This window comes from Anser cygnoides, chromosome 1 (genome assembly GCF_040182565.1).
Source record: "Anser cygnoides isolate HZ-2024a breed goose chromosome 1, Taihu_goose_T2T_genome, whole genome shotgun sequence".
In the NCBI taxonomy this organism is placed as follows: domain Eukaryota; kingdom Metazoa; phylum Chordata; class Aves; order Anseriformes; family Anatidae; genus Anser; species Anser cygnoides.
Genome location: NC_089873.1, coordinates 106,003,856 through 106,020,919, shown reverse-complemented (window position 1 = coordinate 106,020,919; position 17,064 = coordinate 106,003,856). Strand labels below are relative to the sequence as shown.

The 17,064-nt window shown below is 41.9% G+C and overlaps 1 protein-coding gene across 2 annotated transcripts; it reads right to left on the bottom strand.

The window, feature by feature from the left end:
* Positions 1–3,982: 3,982 nt before the first annotated feature.
* Positions 3,983–12,579, bottom strand: LOC125179672 (potassium voltage-gated channel subfamily A member 1). 2 transcript variants are annotated; one of them, XM_066977440.1, is made up of 2 exons: positions 11,575–12,579; positions 3,983–6,011 (listed from the first exon to the last, which is right to left on the bottom strand). In XM_066977440.1, exons 1-2 carry the CDS (start codon positions 12,448–12,450, stop codon positions 6,006–6,008), a joined length of 882 nt encoding a protein of 293 aa, XP_066833541.1. In that variant the 5' UTR covers positions 12,451–12,579; the 3' UTR covers positions 3,983–6,005. The 2 variants fall into 2 exon arrangements, with proteins under 2 accessions (XP_066833541.1, XP_066833536.1); XM_066977435.1 differs by lacking the exon at positions 3,983–6,011 and having other exon boundaries at positions 7,608–12,579.
* Between the last annotated feature and the right edge of the window lie 4,485 nt (positions 12,580–17,064).

The following is a 17,064-nucleotide window of genomic DNA, read 5'->3' as shown; positions in this document are numbered from 1 at the left end:
TTCCTACGCAAACCAACTATAGATGAACATCCCATTCCTCACCCTCTGCTATTAACCAGGTAGGATGGAAATGGTGACCCATGAACCACATATCTTCTCATACCTGTACTGCTCGTAAGGATCATGCAGCCTTTTTCACTTGGCTCTCTTCATCACACTTAGTGACAACTGCAGGCTCCCCTGCTTGAAAGCCAAATGTACTAGTGTTCCTACCTAGTGAGAGGAGGTCACCAAATATACCACCTGCAATTACATTTTCATCTTCTAGCTATAAAAGCTTTCTATTCAAGAGTCATAATTGTCTTCTCGTTTGAATAAAATTTGAGGTATTTTAGGAAGCTGTTAGAGAAGCTGAGTGGATTGAAGTATTGTTGTGCTAATTAAAGCTTCTTTGATTTTCAAACGCTTAATCTGAACACTCTACAAAGTAAGCATTATATAGAAACGCCAACCATGAGATATAATGCAACTCCAAAAGTACCTGTTAGAAGCCTTGAGTACAGAATGTTTCTGATCTTCTTTTCTTAGTAGTCTGAAAAGCAGCATGAAATCATAGTCTTCCTACAGTCCTCTGAAGTGAAAAGACACAATCCTATTTACTTCTGTGGGTTCTGGTTTACCTCAAGAGCGTAGCAGTTCCCTCCACATAACTGCAGAGCTTTGTTGAGACAGTACATAGCAGCTGCTTTCAGGGATAGCACTGAATCATATGGCCTGACTGACAAAGAAAATCAGACCACCTGATTCAGAATACTAGTCCTGAAGGCAGCTGCTCCAGGTGCCTGAGAGGAAGGATAAAACTTTTAACGGTGCATAACAACACACCTGTGAGAAACAGCCCTTCTTGGTTTCAGAGATTAAGAGTCATTTTATCCTGTGAAGTATTAAGCTTTATAATAGTGAAAATATTACCTTGGGTTTCTGTATGGTAAAGGCATACATATTCTCACCTGAGATTTTTGGTTTTATAAAGCAATTATTTTTACACATTAATCAAACAGTGTACAAAAACTGAGTGACTTCCAAGAGTAACTGTTAGGTAAATTTAGTCCATGTTGAAATTATCAATATTATATAGAGAAAGATTAAAAAAGCACCTTGTTATTGAATGTACTCTATCCTTCTCTGTGTTGAAAATCTGCTGAATCAGGGACAAAATGAGGCTATGTTAGTCTTCACTTCCCTTATAACTTGAGTGCCAGTACAGCTGAAGGAGAAAGAGGAGCCTATTCCAGGACATGGATAATCAGCATGTCTTTTACCTAAGTTAAGTCTGCAGGGCCACACTTCCTCAGTGTATGTTGCTTCAGAGCAAACCTATCAGGCAAAGAGACTGCTTGGTGTAACAAAAGGACTTGATATGCAAATTTTCAGCATTTGATGAAGTACATAAGACAAGATAACAGAATATGTAGTTAGGAGAAAAACAAAACAAAAAAATATCCATTTACTTTTTAGATTAATTAAGAAATCAACTCAGACTCAACAAACATAGTACCCAATGCTGACTTTTAATGGAATCGTTTTAGATTCCATAAAACATTTTTAGGGAAAAAAAAAAGTCCAGATTCTGAATGCATGTTGTTTTGCTTCAAAACGTCCATTTCAAACTGACTACATGACAGTAAATATCTCAGTACAAGATGGTACATTGTATAAGGGGTACAACGACTACATAGGCTGTTGAAAAGATGAGGTAAAGCATGAGACATTATTTTGTTAGCATCATGGCAAAAGAAACACAGCAAGAATATTTTCCACACAGAGAAAGCAGCACGGATGGTAGCAGGCAAGGTCCTTCTTCAGAAAAATGTGTGATTGTGATACAAGAATTGACATTCCCAGTCCAAAGAGAATGGAGCTATTTGAGCTAGATCTATGACAGGTATGATTGAGACGGACTGCAAAGAAGCTCAGAAGAGAAGGCTCTGGGATCTGGGTGTAGTATTTCACAAGATAAAGTATGGCCAATAAGCGAGAAAACTAATAGGGGGACACAGAAAGAGCTAATGGTACAACTGAGTGGTAGATTGGGAAAACAAGTTGCGAAGCAACATTGCAAGTCGACTCAAAGAATGCAACAAGAGCTTTGCTAAGGACAAAAGGGAGAAGATTGATACTGTAGAGGTGATAAACAAGCCTCTTTTTTTTTTTTTTTTTTTTTTAGCATAGCAAATAAAAATGCAAGAAGCAATGTAACTTCAGACATGCCTAGAGTCAACAAAACTTCTTCCTGAAGCAAGGTATGGAAATGAGTATCTTGTTGAAAACAAACAGCACCACCAAGCAGCTAACAGTCAAATGACTTGGACTAGTACCATTTAAGAGTGGTAGCTGCAAATCCTTACTATAAGCCCAACAAAACAATTTTTGTCAATTTATGAGTGAGATTCAATAAGACTCAGTAAATATACTCAGTAAATATCTCAGTAAAAATACTAATGAATGACAATTTTCTTGATGAAAGCTTTTCTTGACTAAGAAAGTTAAAAAAGTATTTAAATAGTCACATGATAGACCACACAAAATGTTCTGCCTTATGTGAGGTTAGGGTATTTTCACTTCATTTTCACTGCATGTAATCAGCATTCTACTGTGTATGCATCCCACTGTAACAAAGTACACGTATCTCCAGAAAGACCTGGCAGTCATAGATGGATTTCTAATACACAGTACCTTTGGCATAAAATAATTTATGTCATTGCCTTCTTTATATATGATACAATATCAAGACATGGCAGGCATGACTTTATCAGACCAGTTTGCATGAAACACACTTTAAAAACTATTTTCAGAAGAAAACAACAAGTCAGTTTCACTTGTTTACATTGAACCCAAACCAAAAAACAGGATCATTCACACAGTTGTTAAAAAACTGATTTCAAGTCAGCACTTACAAGATAATGCTGTAGGCAATGGTTCAGATTCATGAGTGTAGCCACAACATGCCAACTGATACCCAAAAGCCTTTGGAGAATACAATCAGTAGGCTTAATCTTATTTCTGCTGGTTTTGGTGGAACTGAGTGCTATCTCAGCAGTGAAGGCATCAGAGTTCAGCTCCAGAACACTACTCACTCAAGGTTAGATCCAAAGCCTATGAAAACCAAACCCTTGGATTAATTGACATTGAGTTGACATTTGCAAGTTTCTCAAAGCTTACTGACTCTCTCAATGACTATATTGTCATTTCTTATACCCAACAATAATGAAATCAATGAACTCAACCTTTCATTTTAGATAGAACTAGGAGGTAGAGACAGGAGAGAAACCAGACTCCAGAAAATAACCAGACAGAATAATCCTGGGTAAGATCCTTAAAAATTATCTTTAATTGATGCCAAATATGAACAGATAAACAAGTACAGAAGCAGGTAAAATTGCATAGATGAAAACTATGCATTTCAAATAGTTCAAGAACTCATAAAACATTTGATGTTCTAAAAATGATAAATCAAATGATTTCACTAATAGAAGTAAAATGAGCTGTATCATGACAACGAAATACATATTTGACCCAAAGTGTAAGTGATTTGTAACTGGTGGAAATACGTACAGCTGTGTCAGCTTAAATGTTTTGTTGCCCTGATGGTGCACTTTCATATGGAGATTTTTCAGTTTATATATTTAACATTGGTAATATTTGATCTTGAAAGTCAGAGGTATGTCTGAGAGGCCATATACAGTTCTATTAACAGCTATTATTTATTCATTTCAAACCGACATACTGCAAAAACAATGGTTTACATGTAAAGGAAAAGAAAAAAATATTTCATTTTAGCAGGTTATAGGTAGGGGATTGCTGAATTTAGTCATAAAAATATTATTTTTACTTTTTTACAAGAGTAAAATATACATTTGATCCCAATTACATTATAGAAATGTCACTGAAATAATAGCATGGACCAAAGACTGATGCACGTAAAGAAACCAAATGTGACATGTCTTCATTTTATTTATTATAGAAACTAGAAAAGTAGGTGTTATGTTTTTTTTTAAGTGGTAGTGACATTTGCTAGAACCTGTGAACAGGTGAAATATACAGAATTACATAGATATTAACAGATATTTTAAGACAAATTTCAGTTAAGAACTCAGTTTAATCTTGTTTCATTTGAAAACATCAAAGCATACTATGCCTTGACAGAATAAATTGCTGACCTCATGGGTGATTAGTTCACCCATACTGAGTGGAACACCAGAACACCCTGAAGTTTCATTTTTGCAGATATGAATACTGACACCTTTAAGAATACTCAATAAGCATTTCAGGAAAAATAAATTCTGTATAACTGTTTAAATAAAGCCAGAACAAGAGAAAACAGAAAGAGAAACTTAGTCTGACATAAGTCCAACCAAAACTGAAATGTAGGTCCCTGGTTAAAGCATCTCAGAAAAGTAGTCTGTTTCAGACTTGCAATATACAGATCTGGAACAAACTTGCCATGTAGAACAATTGCAACAACTTTCAAATTCTATCCAGCTCTGTGGCTATGGAGGGTGAATCACACTTTGGAGCTGATTCTGAATTCCTGTGAGTCCAAAATTACCATGACAATCAATTGCATCAAGCATGCTGGAAGACTACTGGATCAGACCATTCCTAGAAAAGCTCTGGTACTTCCCTCTTCTCTACACAAGGAGAAATTAATTAATCCAGAATGGCACCCCTCTAAAAAGAATTATCAAACTAACATTAGCAAAGGAATATATTATCTCAACATATATTAAACCTGTGCAGAAGATGATTTAAAATCCAACTTTCTGCCTTTTTCTAATAAATTGCAGATGTTCCAATCCTACTTTTTTGTTTGTTTGTTTGTTTTTATCTCAGTTAATATATATACATATAAGAAACTGCACAGTCCAAGCCTGAACTATGGAAAGGTGAAACTTGCCTTCAGTTCCTTATAGTTAACAAAAAAAAAAAAAAAAAAAGCATTTCTTGTGTTACATTTGGGCTTCAGCTCTTTCATAATAGAAGCAAACTTTTTGTATTTCTCTTTAACAAAAACAAGAGTCCCATGCTAAAAATTCACCAATAACAGTAGCAACCACTCAAATTGTTGCCTTGGGTCAATGCATCCTCTAATGAACAATATACAGCTGATTTGCTAAGAAGGGTCTGATCTCTGAAATCTCTACTTGGGCAAAATCAGTTTTGAAAATAATAGCTTCTTTTTTGCCCAATGTTGTCCTTTCTCCAGTGCTTTGTGCTCTCTTTCAAGTGCTTGCCCATTTGATCAGCAGCACATGAAATTCAGCATATGCACAGAGACTTTGTAATTGGAAATTAATTTCCTTGGGCCATGATCATTGTCAGCTTAACCACCCAGAAGGCAGCGGGATTGATCCTCCTCACACCTACAAATGTATAAACCAGGAACAAAGGAAGGAAACCACTGCAACCGTACCAGGAACGGTATGTTAACTTTCAGTAAGCCAGGCTGTGAATTTCTAGCACTCAGTGTTCCACTCCGTATACACAAATGCTCAGTGGCAGACTAAGAATTTTACAGCACATGGCCACCCCCAGCAAAGTAGGGTCAGTTCCATTACATTTAATGAGTACTAAAGGCTTATCTGTTTGAATGAACTTGTGAGGCAGATGAGGTAAACTGCATTAAGCCCCATTGTGTGCAGAATTAAAGCAGCCTTAATTCAATTCAGCTTACTTTCCTCCCCAAAAGAATGACTCCAAATCAGATTAAGGTTGCTTTTATACTGCAGCAGAATGTCCATGCTGGGCTTTAAAACAGTTTAACAAATCTACTTTAGATGCACACCTTTCATTAATTTAAATTAGCTTTCCTGAAGTCCCCTGTGGAGATAAGGCTTAAGAGACCCCATGCAGGGAATCTGCATGGGTTTTCTAGGATGCCATGAACTCACACTCTGGCTTACCGCACACTAAACTTCTTCTGAAGACATGTAAATCCAGATCATTGTCTCTGTTGGAGCTGCTGCACAGAGAATTTGAGCTCTTGGCAGGTTGGCAGCAATCTCTCAATTCTGTGAAGGAAGGGGATACAGGGCCTTTCATTTTCACTCTCCCTGTTGCTCCTCTGCCTGTTTCCTAGTGATCTATAGCTAAGGGTGATAGGACCAGATGGGGAATTTTGGCAGTGAGACCAGTCTCTGGGATTCCTGTCCACTACCTCTCCACTTCATTCCTACCTCTGTACCACAGCGTACTGCTGCCTTGCTCAGGTAAGACAAGTTTCCTCATCCGCTTCACAGAGTGGATGGAGAAAAAGCTGTATGGGGCAACCAAGAAGGCAGCATAGAGCAATGGCTGGTAAAGAAGGCTCAGGTAGTAGCTCCTTATACTGGAATTGCTGCCTTGCCTCATCAAAATACAGCTCAGCTAAGACTGCCATATTTTCTGTTTTCTGTGTCCAGCATAACATGGGCATCACTTCTGGGAGGTCCCTACCAAATAACAAAGGTCTTTTCTCTCTTTTAGAGATGCACTGATTGGCCACCAGTTCATTTCCATTCCTCTTCCACTGACATAACCCCATTAAGTTCATGTGTGGTGAAAAGAAATCTAGACTAAAAGGAAGAGAAAAAAGGGAAAGGGGAAAGGGGAAGGGGGAAGGGGAAGGGGAAGGAAAAGGGGAAGGGGAAGGGGAAGGGGAAGGGGAAGGGGAAGGGGAAGGGGAAGGGGAAGGGGAAGGGGAAGGGAAAGGGAAAGGGAAAGGGAAAGGGAAAGGGAAAGGGAAAGGGAAAGGGAAAGGGAAAGGGAAAGGGAAAGGGAAAGGGAAAGGGAAAGGGAAAGGGAAAGGGAAAGGGAAAGGGAAAGGGAAAGGGAAAGGGAAAGGGAAAGGGAAAGGGAAGGAAGGAGGGAGGGAGGGAGGGAGGGAGGAATGAAGGGGCAGGGCAGGGCAATGCAGGGCAAGGAAAAGAAAAGAAAAAAAAGAAAGAAAAGAAAAAAGAAAAGAAAAAAGAAAAGAAAAAAGAAAAGAAAAGAAAAGAAAAGAAAAGAAAAGAAAAGAAAAGAAAAGAAAAGAAAAGAAAAGAAAAGAAAAGAAAAGAAAAGAAAAGAAAAGAAAAGAAAAGAAAAGAAAAGAAAAGAAAAGAAAAGAAAAGAAAAGAAAAGAAAAGAAAAGAAAAGAAGAGAAGAGAAGAGAAAAGAGAAGAGAAGAGAAGAGAAGAGAAGAGAAGAGAAGAGAAGAGAAAAAAGAAAAAAAGAAAAGAAAAGAAAAGAAAAGAAAAGAAAAGAAAAGAAAAGAAAAGAAAAGAAAAGAAAAGAAAAGAAAAGAAAAGAAAAGAAAAGAAAAGAAAAGAAAAGAGAAGAGAAGAGAAGAGAAGAGAAGAGAAGAGAAGAGAAGAGAAGAGAAGAGAAGAGAAGAGAAGAGAAGAGAAGAGAAGAGAAGAGAAAAAGAAAAGAAAAGAAAAGAAAAGAAAAGAAAAGAAAAGAAAAGAAAAGAAAAGAAAAGAAAAGAAAAGAAAAGAAAAGAAAAGAAAAGAAAAGAAAAGAAAAGAAAAGAAAAGAAAAGAAAAGAAAAGAAAAGAAAAGAAAAGAAAAGAAAAGAAAAGAAAAGAAAAGAAAAGAAAAGAAAAGAAAAGAAAAGAAAAGAAAAGAAAAGAAAAGAAAAGAAAAAAAGAAAAGAAGAGAAAGAGAAAGAAAGAAGGATGCTTACTGGTGAGAACAGGCAGTTTGTTAAGTGCACCTTCAGGCCCACAAAGACATTTCAGCACTTCTGTGTAAAGGGAATAAGAGATTTTTGTTTTTCTGGTTGTTCTTTTCTTTTGTGTCAAACTTGCCAGAAAGGCATGCCTATGCCACATGTGGTTAGTTCCCATACTCCATATGTATTGAGATCCTTTGCAGTGAGCTATAAATGGGCAAAGAAACATTCAAGCTCCCCAAGCGATCCCAAGCCCTAATGATCCATCCTGACCTCCTGACAAAAAAAGGACCACTGCATGCAGCACTATTCTCTTTACATATGCGAAATTATTATCATTCTGGTCATTAAACTAAGGTGTGTATACCCAACTACAACGGAAGTTAAGTAACCAAAGTGAGGCCTCATGTCCCAGATGCTATTTTCTGATCATCAGTCCCACAGCATTGCATTCATTATTGCTGTTTATTTTAGTCAGTTGCTTGTTTTGTAAGCTGAGTGCAGTACTCAAGTCTGTTTCAACATAAGAAGTCATATCCTAGAGTCCAAGAGTTTGGAAAGATCAGGACCATCAGACTGTAGTGGGGAGAGAGGTGTACAATGGGCTCAGGAGTGAGCAGAGGACAGAAAGGAAGTTTTACAATATCTGTGTAGAGAATGTAATGCCCTGTTTTATCTGATGCTTTGCATTTCTTGCAGGAGTCAGAACTCCCTCAGTTCTTGATCACTTTCTCATCTTTAAGATTCACAGAAGCTGCACATTGAGAAATAAAGTCAAGTCTTTCTGGAAACCTGGCAGGTCAGGCTTGTGCGTAACTGCAGTTAGGGTTCTTTTTAGTCTATATGCCTTGATTTTATATATGTATGTGTCTGCATATGTGTAATACACATGCATGTGCAGACAACGTATATATTCATACACATATATACATATATCAGAAACCTAGGGGAAGAAAGGATCTGTTCAATGTGGAAGGAGAATTTTTCAATAACAGTTGGCCACAGGTGAAGTGCAGAATGAAGACCCTCAACTTCATCCATTTAAAAAATAAAGATTAGTGCCTACATTAGCTCTGATCACACTTTATTATCTCCCAGGGCCTAGCAGTCAAGGCTGGCATATTGCAGAAGATACCTTCTCCTAGCTTTACTTCCTTCACCAGATCATGGTGGGAGTAAGGTTAGGGATCAGAAAAAATAATATGTCTTGGAGGATCTGTGACAGAATTTAAGATCTGACAGACTGCTAAAAGGGAATAGAGGAGGCATGGATAGGAGGACACTGGAAAGCTTCTGTCACCTACCTCCTGGGAAATCCAAAGGAAAGAAAAGCATGGCCCTGCAATCTGGTTGCCTGACTGAGTAATGCTGCAGTTAATGATGGTCCTTAGCTCCCCCTGTGTCCTGCCATGCTGGGACAGGCTGCCAAAGAGCCATCTCGGGGAAAGAAAGGGCAGGTATGATGATGGCAGCAATGTCTCTATAAACAATCTAGGGAAACTTGAAGTCTTGCATAAACACAACTGTGACTTATTTAGCAGAAGAAAATGTTGAGCCCTGCAGCATTGGACTGGCAAGGGAAGGAAGGTATCTTGAGGGGCGCTGGTGGTCTTTGCCTGCCTCTTCTGCATGCCTCTCTCTCATGCTTACGCTTTGTTTCCTTCTCTGTCCCTTTCTGTGCTGTGTCAAGAGGCAGCACAGAACTCTCCTGCTTGTGTGTTGGTGCCTTGCCCTTTCCTTCGCTATCTCTGATCAGCTCAATTCCTGGAGGCACTTTCAGTAGTTTAGGGGATGTAAGATAAAGGCACTGCACAACTATCTAAATCGATCTGTTATGTCTCTTCAGTGAGTTTTAGGGGAATACAAAAAAGTCTTAACTAATGACTGCAAAAGAAACCAGCTGCTGCAATTTGGATGCATATAGTAGATAAGTTTCATTTACATTCTGAGAATGCACCAAAAAGCATGCATCTGCACCTTTAAACTATAAAGGATACTAGGTTTTAGGTGTTGCTATATATAACTTGACTTCTTAATTTTCCATATAGCTTTCCCTTTAAGGGATGGGATATATTCCTTTCTGACAATGCCTGGACAAAAGCCAACACATTTCCCTGAGCAATGCAGGAAAACAATCAGGTTTCTCTAATCTGTTCATTGAGGCCCTCGGCCTATCAAGCACTTTTTTTTATTTCATTTTTATTGTTATTATTGTTATTGTTGTTATTATTATTATTATTATTATTGAATTCATGCATTAATTAATTCAAGTTACACCTTAATCAAATAGGCCATAATGCTGAATATTTGAACATGCTTTGATCTCCAAAAGTTATTGTTCCCATTTGACTAACATACGCACTTAAATACAGTACTTTAAATTACTAGTCAATGATTTAATAAATTAAGGAGTGCACTTCTGGTGAATGCAAATCATAAAGAAAAAAAAAAAAGAAAGAAAGAAAAAGAGAGATAAAGGACCTATTTTTAGAAGATTCAGTTCAAACGAAAGCTTATCCGCTATTGTCTGAGGTAAAGTTTCAGGCATGCGATTATAAAATAAATAGTATCAAATTCAAACATGCTTATATTAAACTCCATTGTGCTATCTTGCAACAGAGGGACTATAAGTTTTGTATCCAGTTCTGGACAGGGAAAAGGAAAAGTGTGTTTAAATCATCTGCATATAAGAGAACTTAGCAGCATTGCAGATGTTTTGTCTTCAGTTTTGTTTGTTATTTTAGAATAGTTCTTAAACGGACAGCAAAAAAGACCAGCCTTAAGTGTATTTAAATAAGGTGCTGTGTTGGTCTGTAGACTGGAACTATACAATCCCTCACATAGGGGGTGGAAGGAAAAATTGCACTCCTTCATAAAAACAATGGCAAATGCTTGCTGCATGTTAATCCTTTTTTATTATTATTTTCTGATGCACTTTCTTGCAACTGTGCAGTTTTGCAGAATATTTTTACTGGAATCCATGCATATGCTTTATAGTTTTTAAAACTGTATTCTTTAAGTTAACTTCATGGAAAAAAAAATGGGGTGGGGGGAGAGGAAAAGTTTAGGTCTAGCATCATACAGTTTAAAACTAAACTAGTTCAAATGGTTCTCATTTACTAGATGGAAAATGTTTTTTGTTTTTTTTTTAAATAAACAAAATTGTATCTTTCATGGATCCTGGAAGCTTCTTTATCGCTGAGCAAAAATTCGCAATGCAACAATGCATTTACGAGGTAAATAAAGCATTCAAAGACTATCAGTAAAGCATCTACAAAGTGTGACTGTGTCACTTAAGTCTTCAAGCTGTGAGTGAGGATTTTGTTTGTTTTTTTTTTTGTTTATACATCAGTCAGCAGCTTGCTTTTATTAACACAGTTTTGGTTGGCTACAGTGCAGTTGCCAGTTCTGAGATTAGCCTCTCTAAAATTGTCTATGCTATTATTCATATCCTCTTCGATTTCCATGTACTCAGATTTGCTGATTGTGGAGGAGCTGCGGCGGCTGAGATCACTGTCAGATGCTAAATTAGGGGAGCTAACGTGAAGTAACTGAGCCTGTTCTTCCCCTTCTGTTTCTCGGTGGTAGAAGTAGTTGAAGTTGGACACGATGACAGGTACAGGCAGGGCAATTGTCAGCACACCAGCGATGGCACACAAGGAGCCTACGATTTTGCCTCCAATTGTCACAGGGTACATGTCACCATAGCCCACAGTGGTCATGGATACCACCGCCCACCAGAAAGCATCAGGGATACTTGTGAAATGAGACTCAGGTTCTTCAGCCTCAGCAAAATACACCGCACTAGAGAACAAGATCACCCCAATGAAGAGGAAGAAGATTAATAAACCTAGCTCTCTCATACTCGCTTTGAGGGTCTGTCCCAAAATCTGGAGGCCCTTAGAGTGCCGGGAGAGTTTGAAGATTCGAAAGACTCTTACCAGTCTGATGACTCTCAGGATGGCCAAGGAGGTGGCCTGCTCTCCTTTCTGAGTCCCCTCCCGCTCAGCCATCTCAGTGCCCAGGGTGATGAAGTAAGGGATGATGGCTACAATGTCAATGAAGTTCATGATATTCTTGAAGAATTCAGTCTTGCTGGGGCAGGCAAAGAAGCGCACCACCAGCTCAAAGGAGAACCAGATGATGCACAGGGTCTCCACAACAAAGAAAGGATCTGTGAAGATGTTGGATTTGTAGACCTGGGTGGTGTTGTCAGTGCGATGCACTGTATACTCCTTGTCCTCCTTCAGCTCAGGTAATGTCTCTAGGCAGAAGATCACGATGGAGATGAGGATCACCATGACAGAGACTATTGCAATAACCCTTGCAGGCCCAGAGCTCTCTGGGTACTCAAAGAGGAGCCATACTTGGCGCTGGTACTCCCCCTCCGGCAAGGGTCTCTCCTCATCTTTGATGAATCCTTCATCTTCCCGGAACTTCTCCATGGCCTCCTCACCCAGCTCATAAAATTTTATCTCCTCAGAGAACATGTCCAAGGGCACATTGACCGGCCGGCGAAGCCGCCCTCCAGACTGGTAGTAGTAGAGGATGGCGTCAAAGCTGGGCCGGTTCCGGTCAAAAAAGTACTCATTGCGCAAGGGGTCAAAGTATCGCATGCGCTTCTTGGGATTGCCCAGCAGTGTGTTGGGGAACTGGGCTAATGTCTTCAGTTGAGTCTCAAAGCGTAGTCCAGCAATGTTTATCACTACGCGCTCACAGCACTCATGGTCATCGTGGGCAGCAGGCTGGTAGCTATCCTGGGGGTGGCCAGGTAGCGCAGAAGTCTCATCCATGTTCTCTCCAGCCATCACGGTCATTGTGGCACAAAGGAAGTGGGAACCAGGGCCAGGGGTGGAGAAGAGAGGGAGAGCAGCTTGAGAGTGGGGACGAGAATGGAGGAGAACAGAAAGTCCAAGGGCAGTTCAGTGGAGGATGGCAGAAGGGTGGGAGGCAGAGGAGGCTCAAAGTCTGCAGAATGAGTGGGGATGGAGGGGCTTGAAGAAGGGATGGATGAAAAGCCTACAAGATGAAAATATCCAAAATGGGAAAGGAGAGGTGGGATGCAGGAATAGGCATCAGGAATGAAGGGAGGGTGAAGAAAGAGAGAAGGAGTACCTTTAGGAGGGTGGGGGAAGAGGGCAGGTAAGGTGAGGGGTCCTGTCCCCCCAAGCTAGGAGGCTGAAAGTGTCTGGGGTTCACCCCCAGGCTGGGGATCCCCCCCCAGACGTCTCCTTTTGCCTTTAACTTGATCCGTCTGCTTTTCTTGACGACTCGACCATTGCCGTGGCTGCTGTCTCGAAGTTACCACACACACACACACACACACACATACACAAATAAATAAATAAATAAATCACGGGGAGCCTGGGAGGTAAGTCCTTGCAATGCCAACTCAGCAAATTTCCATCGCCTGCCCCCCCCTCCCCTTCCCACTGCCCTGGTCCTGTCCTCTTGTGTGCCGGAGAGAGAGGGATGTCGATACTCTTGCTTTAGAAGGCATAAAGCTTACTTGCAGGAAGGAGGCTGCCAGGGAGGAGAGAAACAGCATAAACCAACCCCCAAGCCCCACCACACACACACGCTCAGGCGCAATGGATTGGCTTTCACACCAGCAAGAACATCCCTCTCTGCCCACTACGGCAGCACATGCGGAACCCTACACATTCCCACACATCCGTGGACAAGCAACGAGGCCTCCGGGACAGGAAGGGGCCAATCTGGACCCGCAGCCCTGCTGTGCCCTGAGTGCATCGGGAGGGCTTCCCAGGCAACTTAAGTGGGGTCAGCTCCTGCCATAAGTTTCCTGACCACCACGCGCCCCGCTTCGCAGATGGTGGAGACAGCTGAGTACTGGCAATTTCATCACACTGATTGAGGGGATTAGGGGAAGGAGAGCAGAGCATCTCCCCTCTGCTTTGCAGCAGCTAGACTCAACTGAGGCAGAGACAAGGGAAGGAAGATCAATGTCCCAGACCTAAACTGTCCAAAATAGAGTCCAGCAGCATGGGGGAGAAGGGTATTTTCCTTACCTGCTCCAAGTGAGATGCGCTGGTTAGAAGTAGGAGCCAGTGCCAGAATGCGTCAAGTCGTCTTGCAGCAGCATCAAAAAAAAAAAAAAAATACAGACCAAAACAAAAACCGCAGCGGCAAACTCAACCCTTCTCCTCCTCCTCTTGCACCTCTTTTAATAATACTGTGATCGCTTTACAGGGCTGCCTGCGAGACACTGAAATATTCATACACTGTCTTAGGCTGCACCAAGGGCGAGCGGGTTTAATTAGTTTCTGCCGAGAACCGCAGTGGGGAAGGTGGGGGATGGAAGAGTGCGCAAAGTACCTTTTCCAAAAGGATTGAGTTAATAAATAAAAGGAAGGAGTCCTAGATAGCCGCTGGCTCTCCCGCTCTCTTCCTTTAAGGTAGCTGGAGAAGCAGCCGGGCGCTGGGCAGCGGCGGCTGGGGAGATGTAAGAGAGCCGCAGTCCTGCAGCCGCATCTCCGGAGTGGGTCTTGGCTCGTCCCGGCAGCAGCAGCAGCAGCAGCAGGAGGAGGCAGGAGCTGGCCGCGTGTGGCAGGAGCGAGAGGGCTGCTGAATGCATAAGAGCGAGGAGCCAACTCGAGCCATGTCTTGACGCTGCGCTATCAGCATAAACCCGAGAGCTGTTTGGTGCAGCTCGGGCGGCGGGCGGGAGGGGGCTGGAGGGGGGCGGGCAGCAGCGCTGCCCCCGCTCCGCGCCGCTCCGCACCGCGCCGCACCGCTCCGCACTCCGCCGCCGCCGCCTCCAGCGCGGCCCCCGACGCAATGCGGGGCCGCCCCGCTCCCCACCGCACCGCCCGCCCGCTGCGGGACACCGGGTAGCTGCGGGGGAGCAGCCGGCGTGGTGCAGGGCTTTGCACACCCCGCACGGAGCGCGATGCTGCATGCGCCTGCAGTGCCCCCAGCACCCCCGCTTGGGAGCGGCTGGACGTGGGGCAGCGCTGCTGCTGCTACTGCTGCTGATGGTGATGATGGTGCTGGTGCTGGTGCCGATGCTGGTGCTGCCCGGCCCCATCCCACCGTGCACTCGGTAGCGGACAGGTCTGCATCGCCCAAGCCGGCCCACATAGGGATGGATCCCGAGCAGTGTGTCTGGAACTGGGAGGGAAGAGTTAATCAGCAGGCAGTGTATTACAGGGAAATTGCCCTTTCATGCTGCTTTATCCCACTGAATTCATTTAATTGATGAATCACATAACTTCGAGATGGAGAAGACCCATTATGTCATCAGCTTCCCTCCCCTGCCAGAGCAGGATTGTTCCCTACAGTATATGATCATGTACATTATATAAAAGCCTGCTGCTCACTTTGTCAAAGCAGGAGAGGTGATCAAATACAACCTGAGCCTGTGTAATTTGAAGCATTAGAGAGATAAGTAACACCAGGTCCATGTTTAACAGGCCTGGTCTCATTAGCTTTTCACTGCATTATACATTATCCTCACTTAAGATCACCACCTTGGCAGTTCAAAAATACTTAGCCTCCTGACCTGAGGGAGGGTTCTGCCTCCTCTTCCCCTTATTTATCCCCATGTTTTGTTTTCTTTGGGGTTGGGGTTGGGGGGTCCTGCTAGAGTACAAACCCAAAATACACAAGCTCTAGCTGTGCTGTAATCACAGCTACTCTGCATACTCCGTTCACCAGCCCTGGCAGAAACAAAAGTGCAAAGGAACAGATTTCCTGTCTAGCTTGGTATATGCTTTCTTCCCAGTGAGCAACACATGCTGAAAGTTGTGTGAGAAACTTCTGATGAAGTTCTAAGCAAGAGAAAAGACTCCATCTGCCAATCCTGGGCAAAACAATCCAAAAACTAAATAAAATAGGGACTCTTCTCTCAGTGAAAAATCACAGTCACTAGTTTTCTGTCTGCTTGCCTCATAGCTCGGTGTCAGCACCCAGACTTGGAACCAGCAGCACTAGACCTGGTACAAACCACAGCCACACCACTAGCCCCCCCACATCTCCAAAAACAAAACAAAAACAAAAACCAGAAAGGTGGTGCCTTTGCCTGAACTAACCAGGCTGTTTTTCAACCCTTCGAGAAACTCAGCTTCAGCTACAGCCTTTGACTCAACATCCTCTTATGGCAGTGAATTCCATGCCTGGATGACATGCTGCACAGAGCTGACTGCAAAGTATTCAGAGAGCTCTGCATTCAGTGTGCTTGGAACTGCTCTGCAGAAATAGCTCTGTGAGCTAGCACTCACAAAGCTCTGGTGCAGCGTTATATCCGCCTGTAGTAGTTCAAAGACAGACATGTATGCTCATGAGTGTGAAGAAAGTACAGATCTGATAATCACAGGGCTGAGTTCAAGGTGCTGTTCCGCTCTTGGCTTCCTGCATGATTGCAGGCAAGTTGATCCATTCTGCTTCTGTATCTGAAAACAGGACTAAAAGTGTTTCATTTGCTTGTCACAAGTGCTTAGGCTGTTCATTCCTGAGGTCTGTCTTAGCACAGCAGAACCCAAATCTTTACTGGAAGCTGTGAGTATACCAGTAGAAGAAAAATAAACAAAAATCAAAATTAAAAAATCAAAATAAATAAAAAAGTATGTAGTATGCTTTGTTCTTACATTATAGGATAATAAAAGGACAAACAGGGATAGTGCTATCCCCTTCTCATTTTGAATATCTTTGAACTCTGATTTCTTATTCCAGTCTAATTCTACTGCCAAGTAAACATGCTTGAAAGTAGACAGCTTACTTAGAAAAGTGGACTATTGACCATAGGGTCACGGAAAATCTTGCTAAGGAGCACAGACTAATGAGTAGTAAAACTACAGCTTGCAAAGATGTCATGTTACATGTTACTGTGCTAAGTACCTTGAATTAAATATCGAGGAATGTGAAGAGGCATGGACTTGCTGACAAATTTGAACTCAGGCTGCCACTATTTCATACTTTTATATTAAAGCAAATGGCCACCAGCAATCCAACTTTTATTTCCCCCCAAGAGTCAAGCTGAAAAGTTCTGTTCAGGAACAAACATTTTTGTAGGGAGACTAAGTTGCAAACTATCAAAAGCTTTAGATAGGTGGAAGGCAAAACAATCAGAACAGCTGCTTTTAAAAAATCCCACTAGACATCTTTCTGCTTCCACAGATGCCAAAAAGGCAGTTGCTGTTCCTTTCCTTACTTCTTACTGACGGTCAGCCTTTGTGTGGTGATAGATCTTGTGGTACAATGCAAACAGCATCATGCTTCTCCAGTAGCCACTCTTTATAAAAAACGCTTCCACTTGAACTCCACCATGGAAAATGCTTTCAGCCTGACATGGTGGTGCAGAAGAGCACAAGCAGATGGGGAAGCAGCAGGCGTTCTGACTTGCATGGGCTGAGGAGGTTCGCTGCCATCGTTGATGGCTGCTGAAGTAACTTATCATAGGCAACCAGAACTGA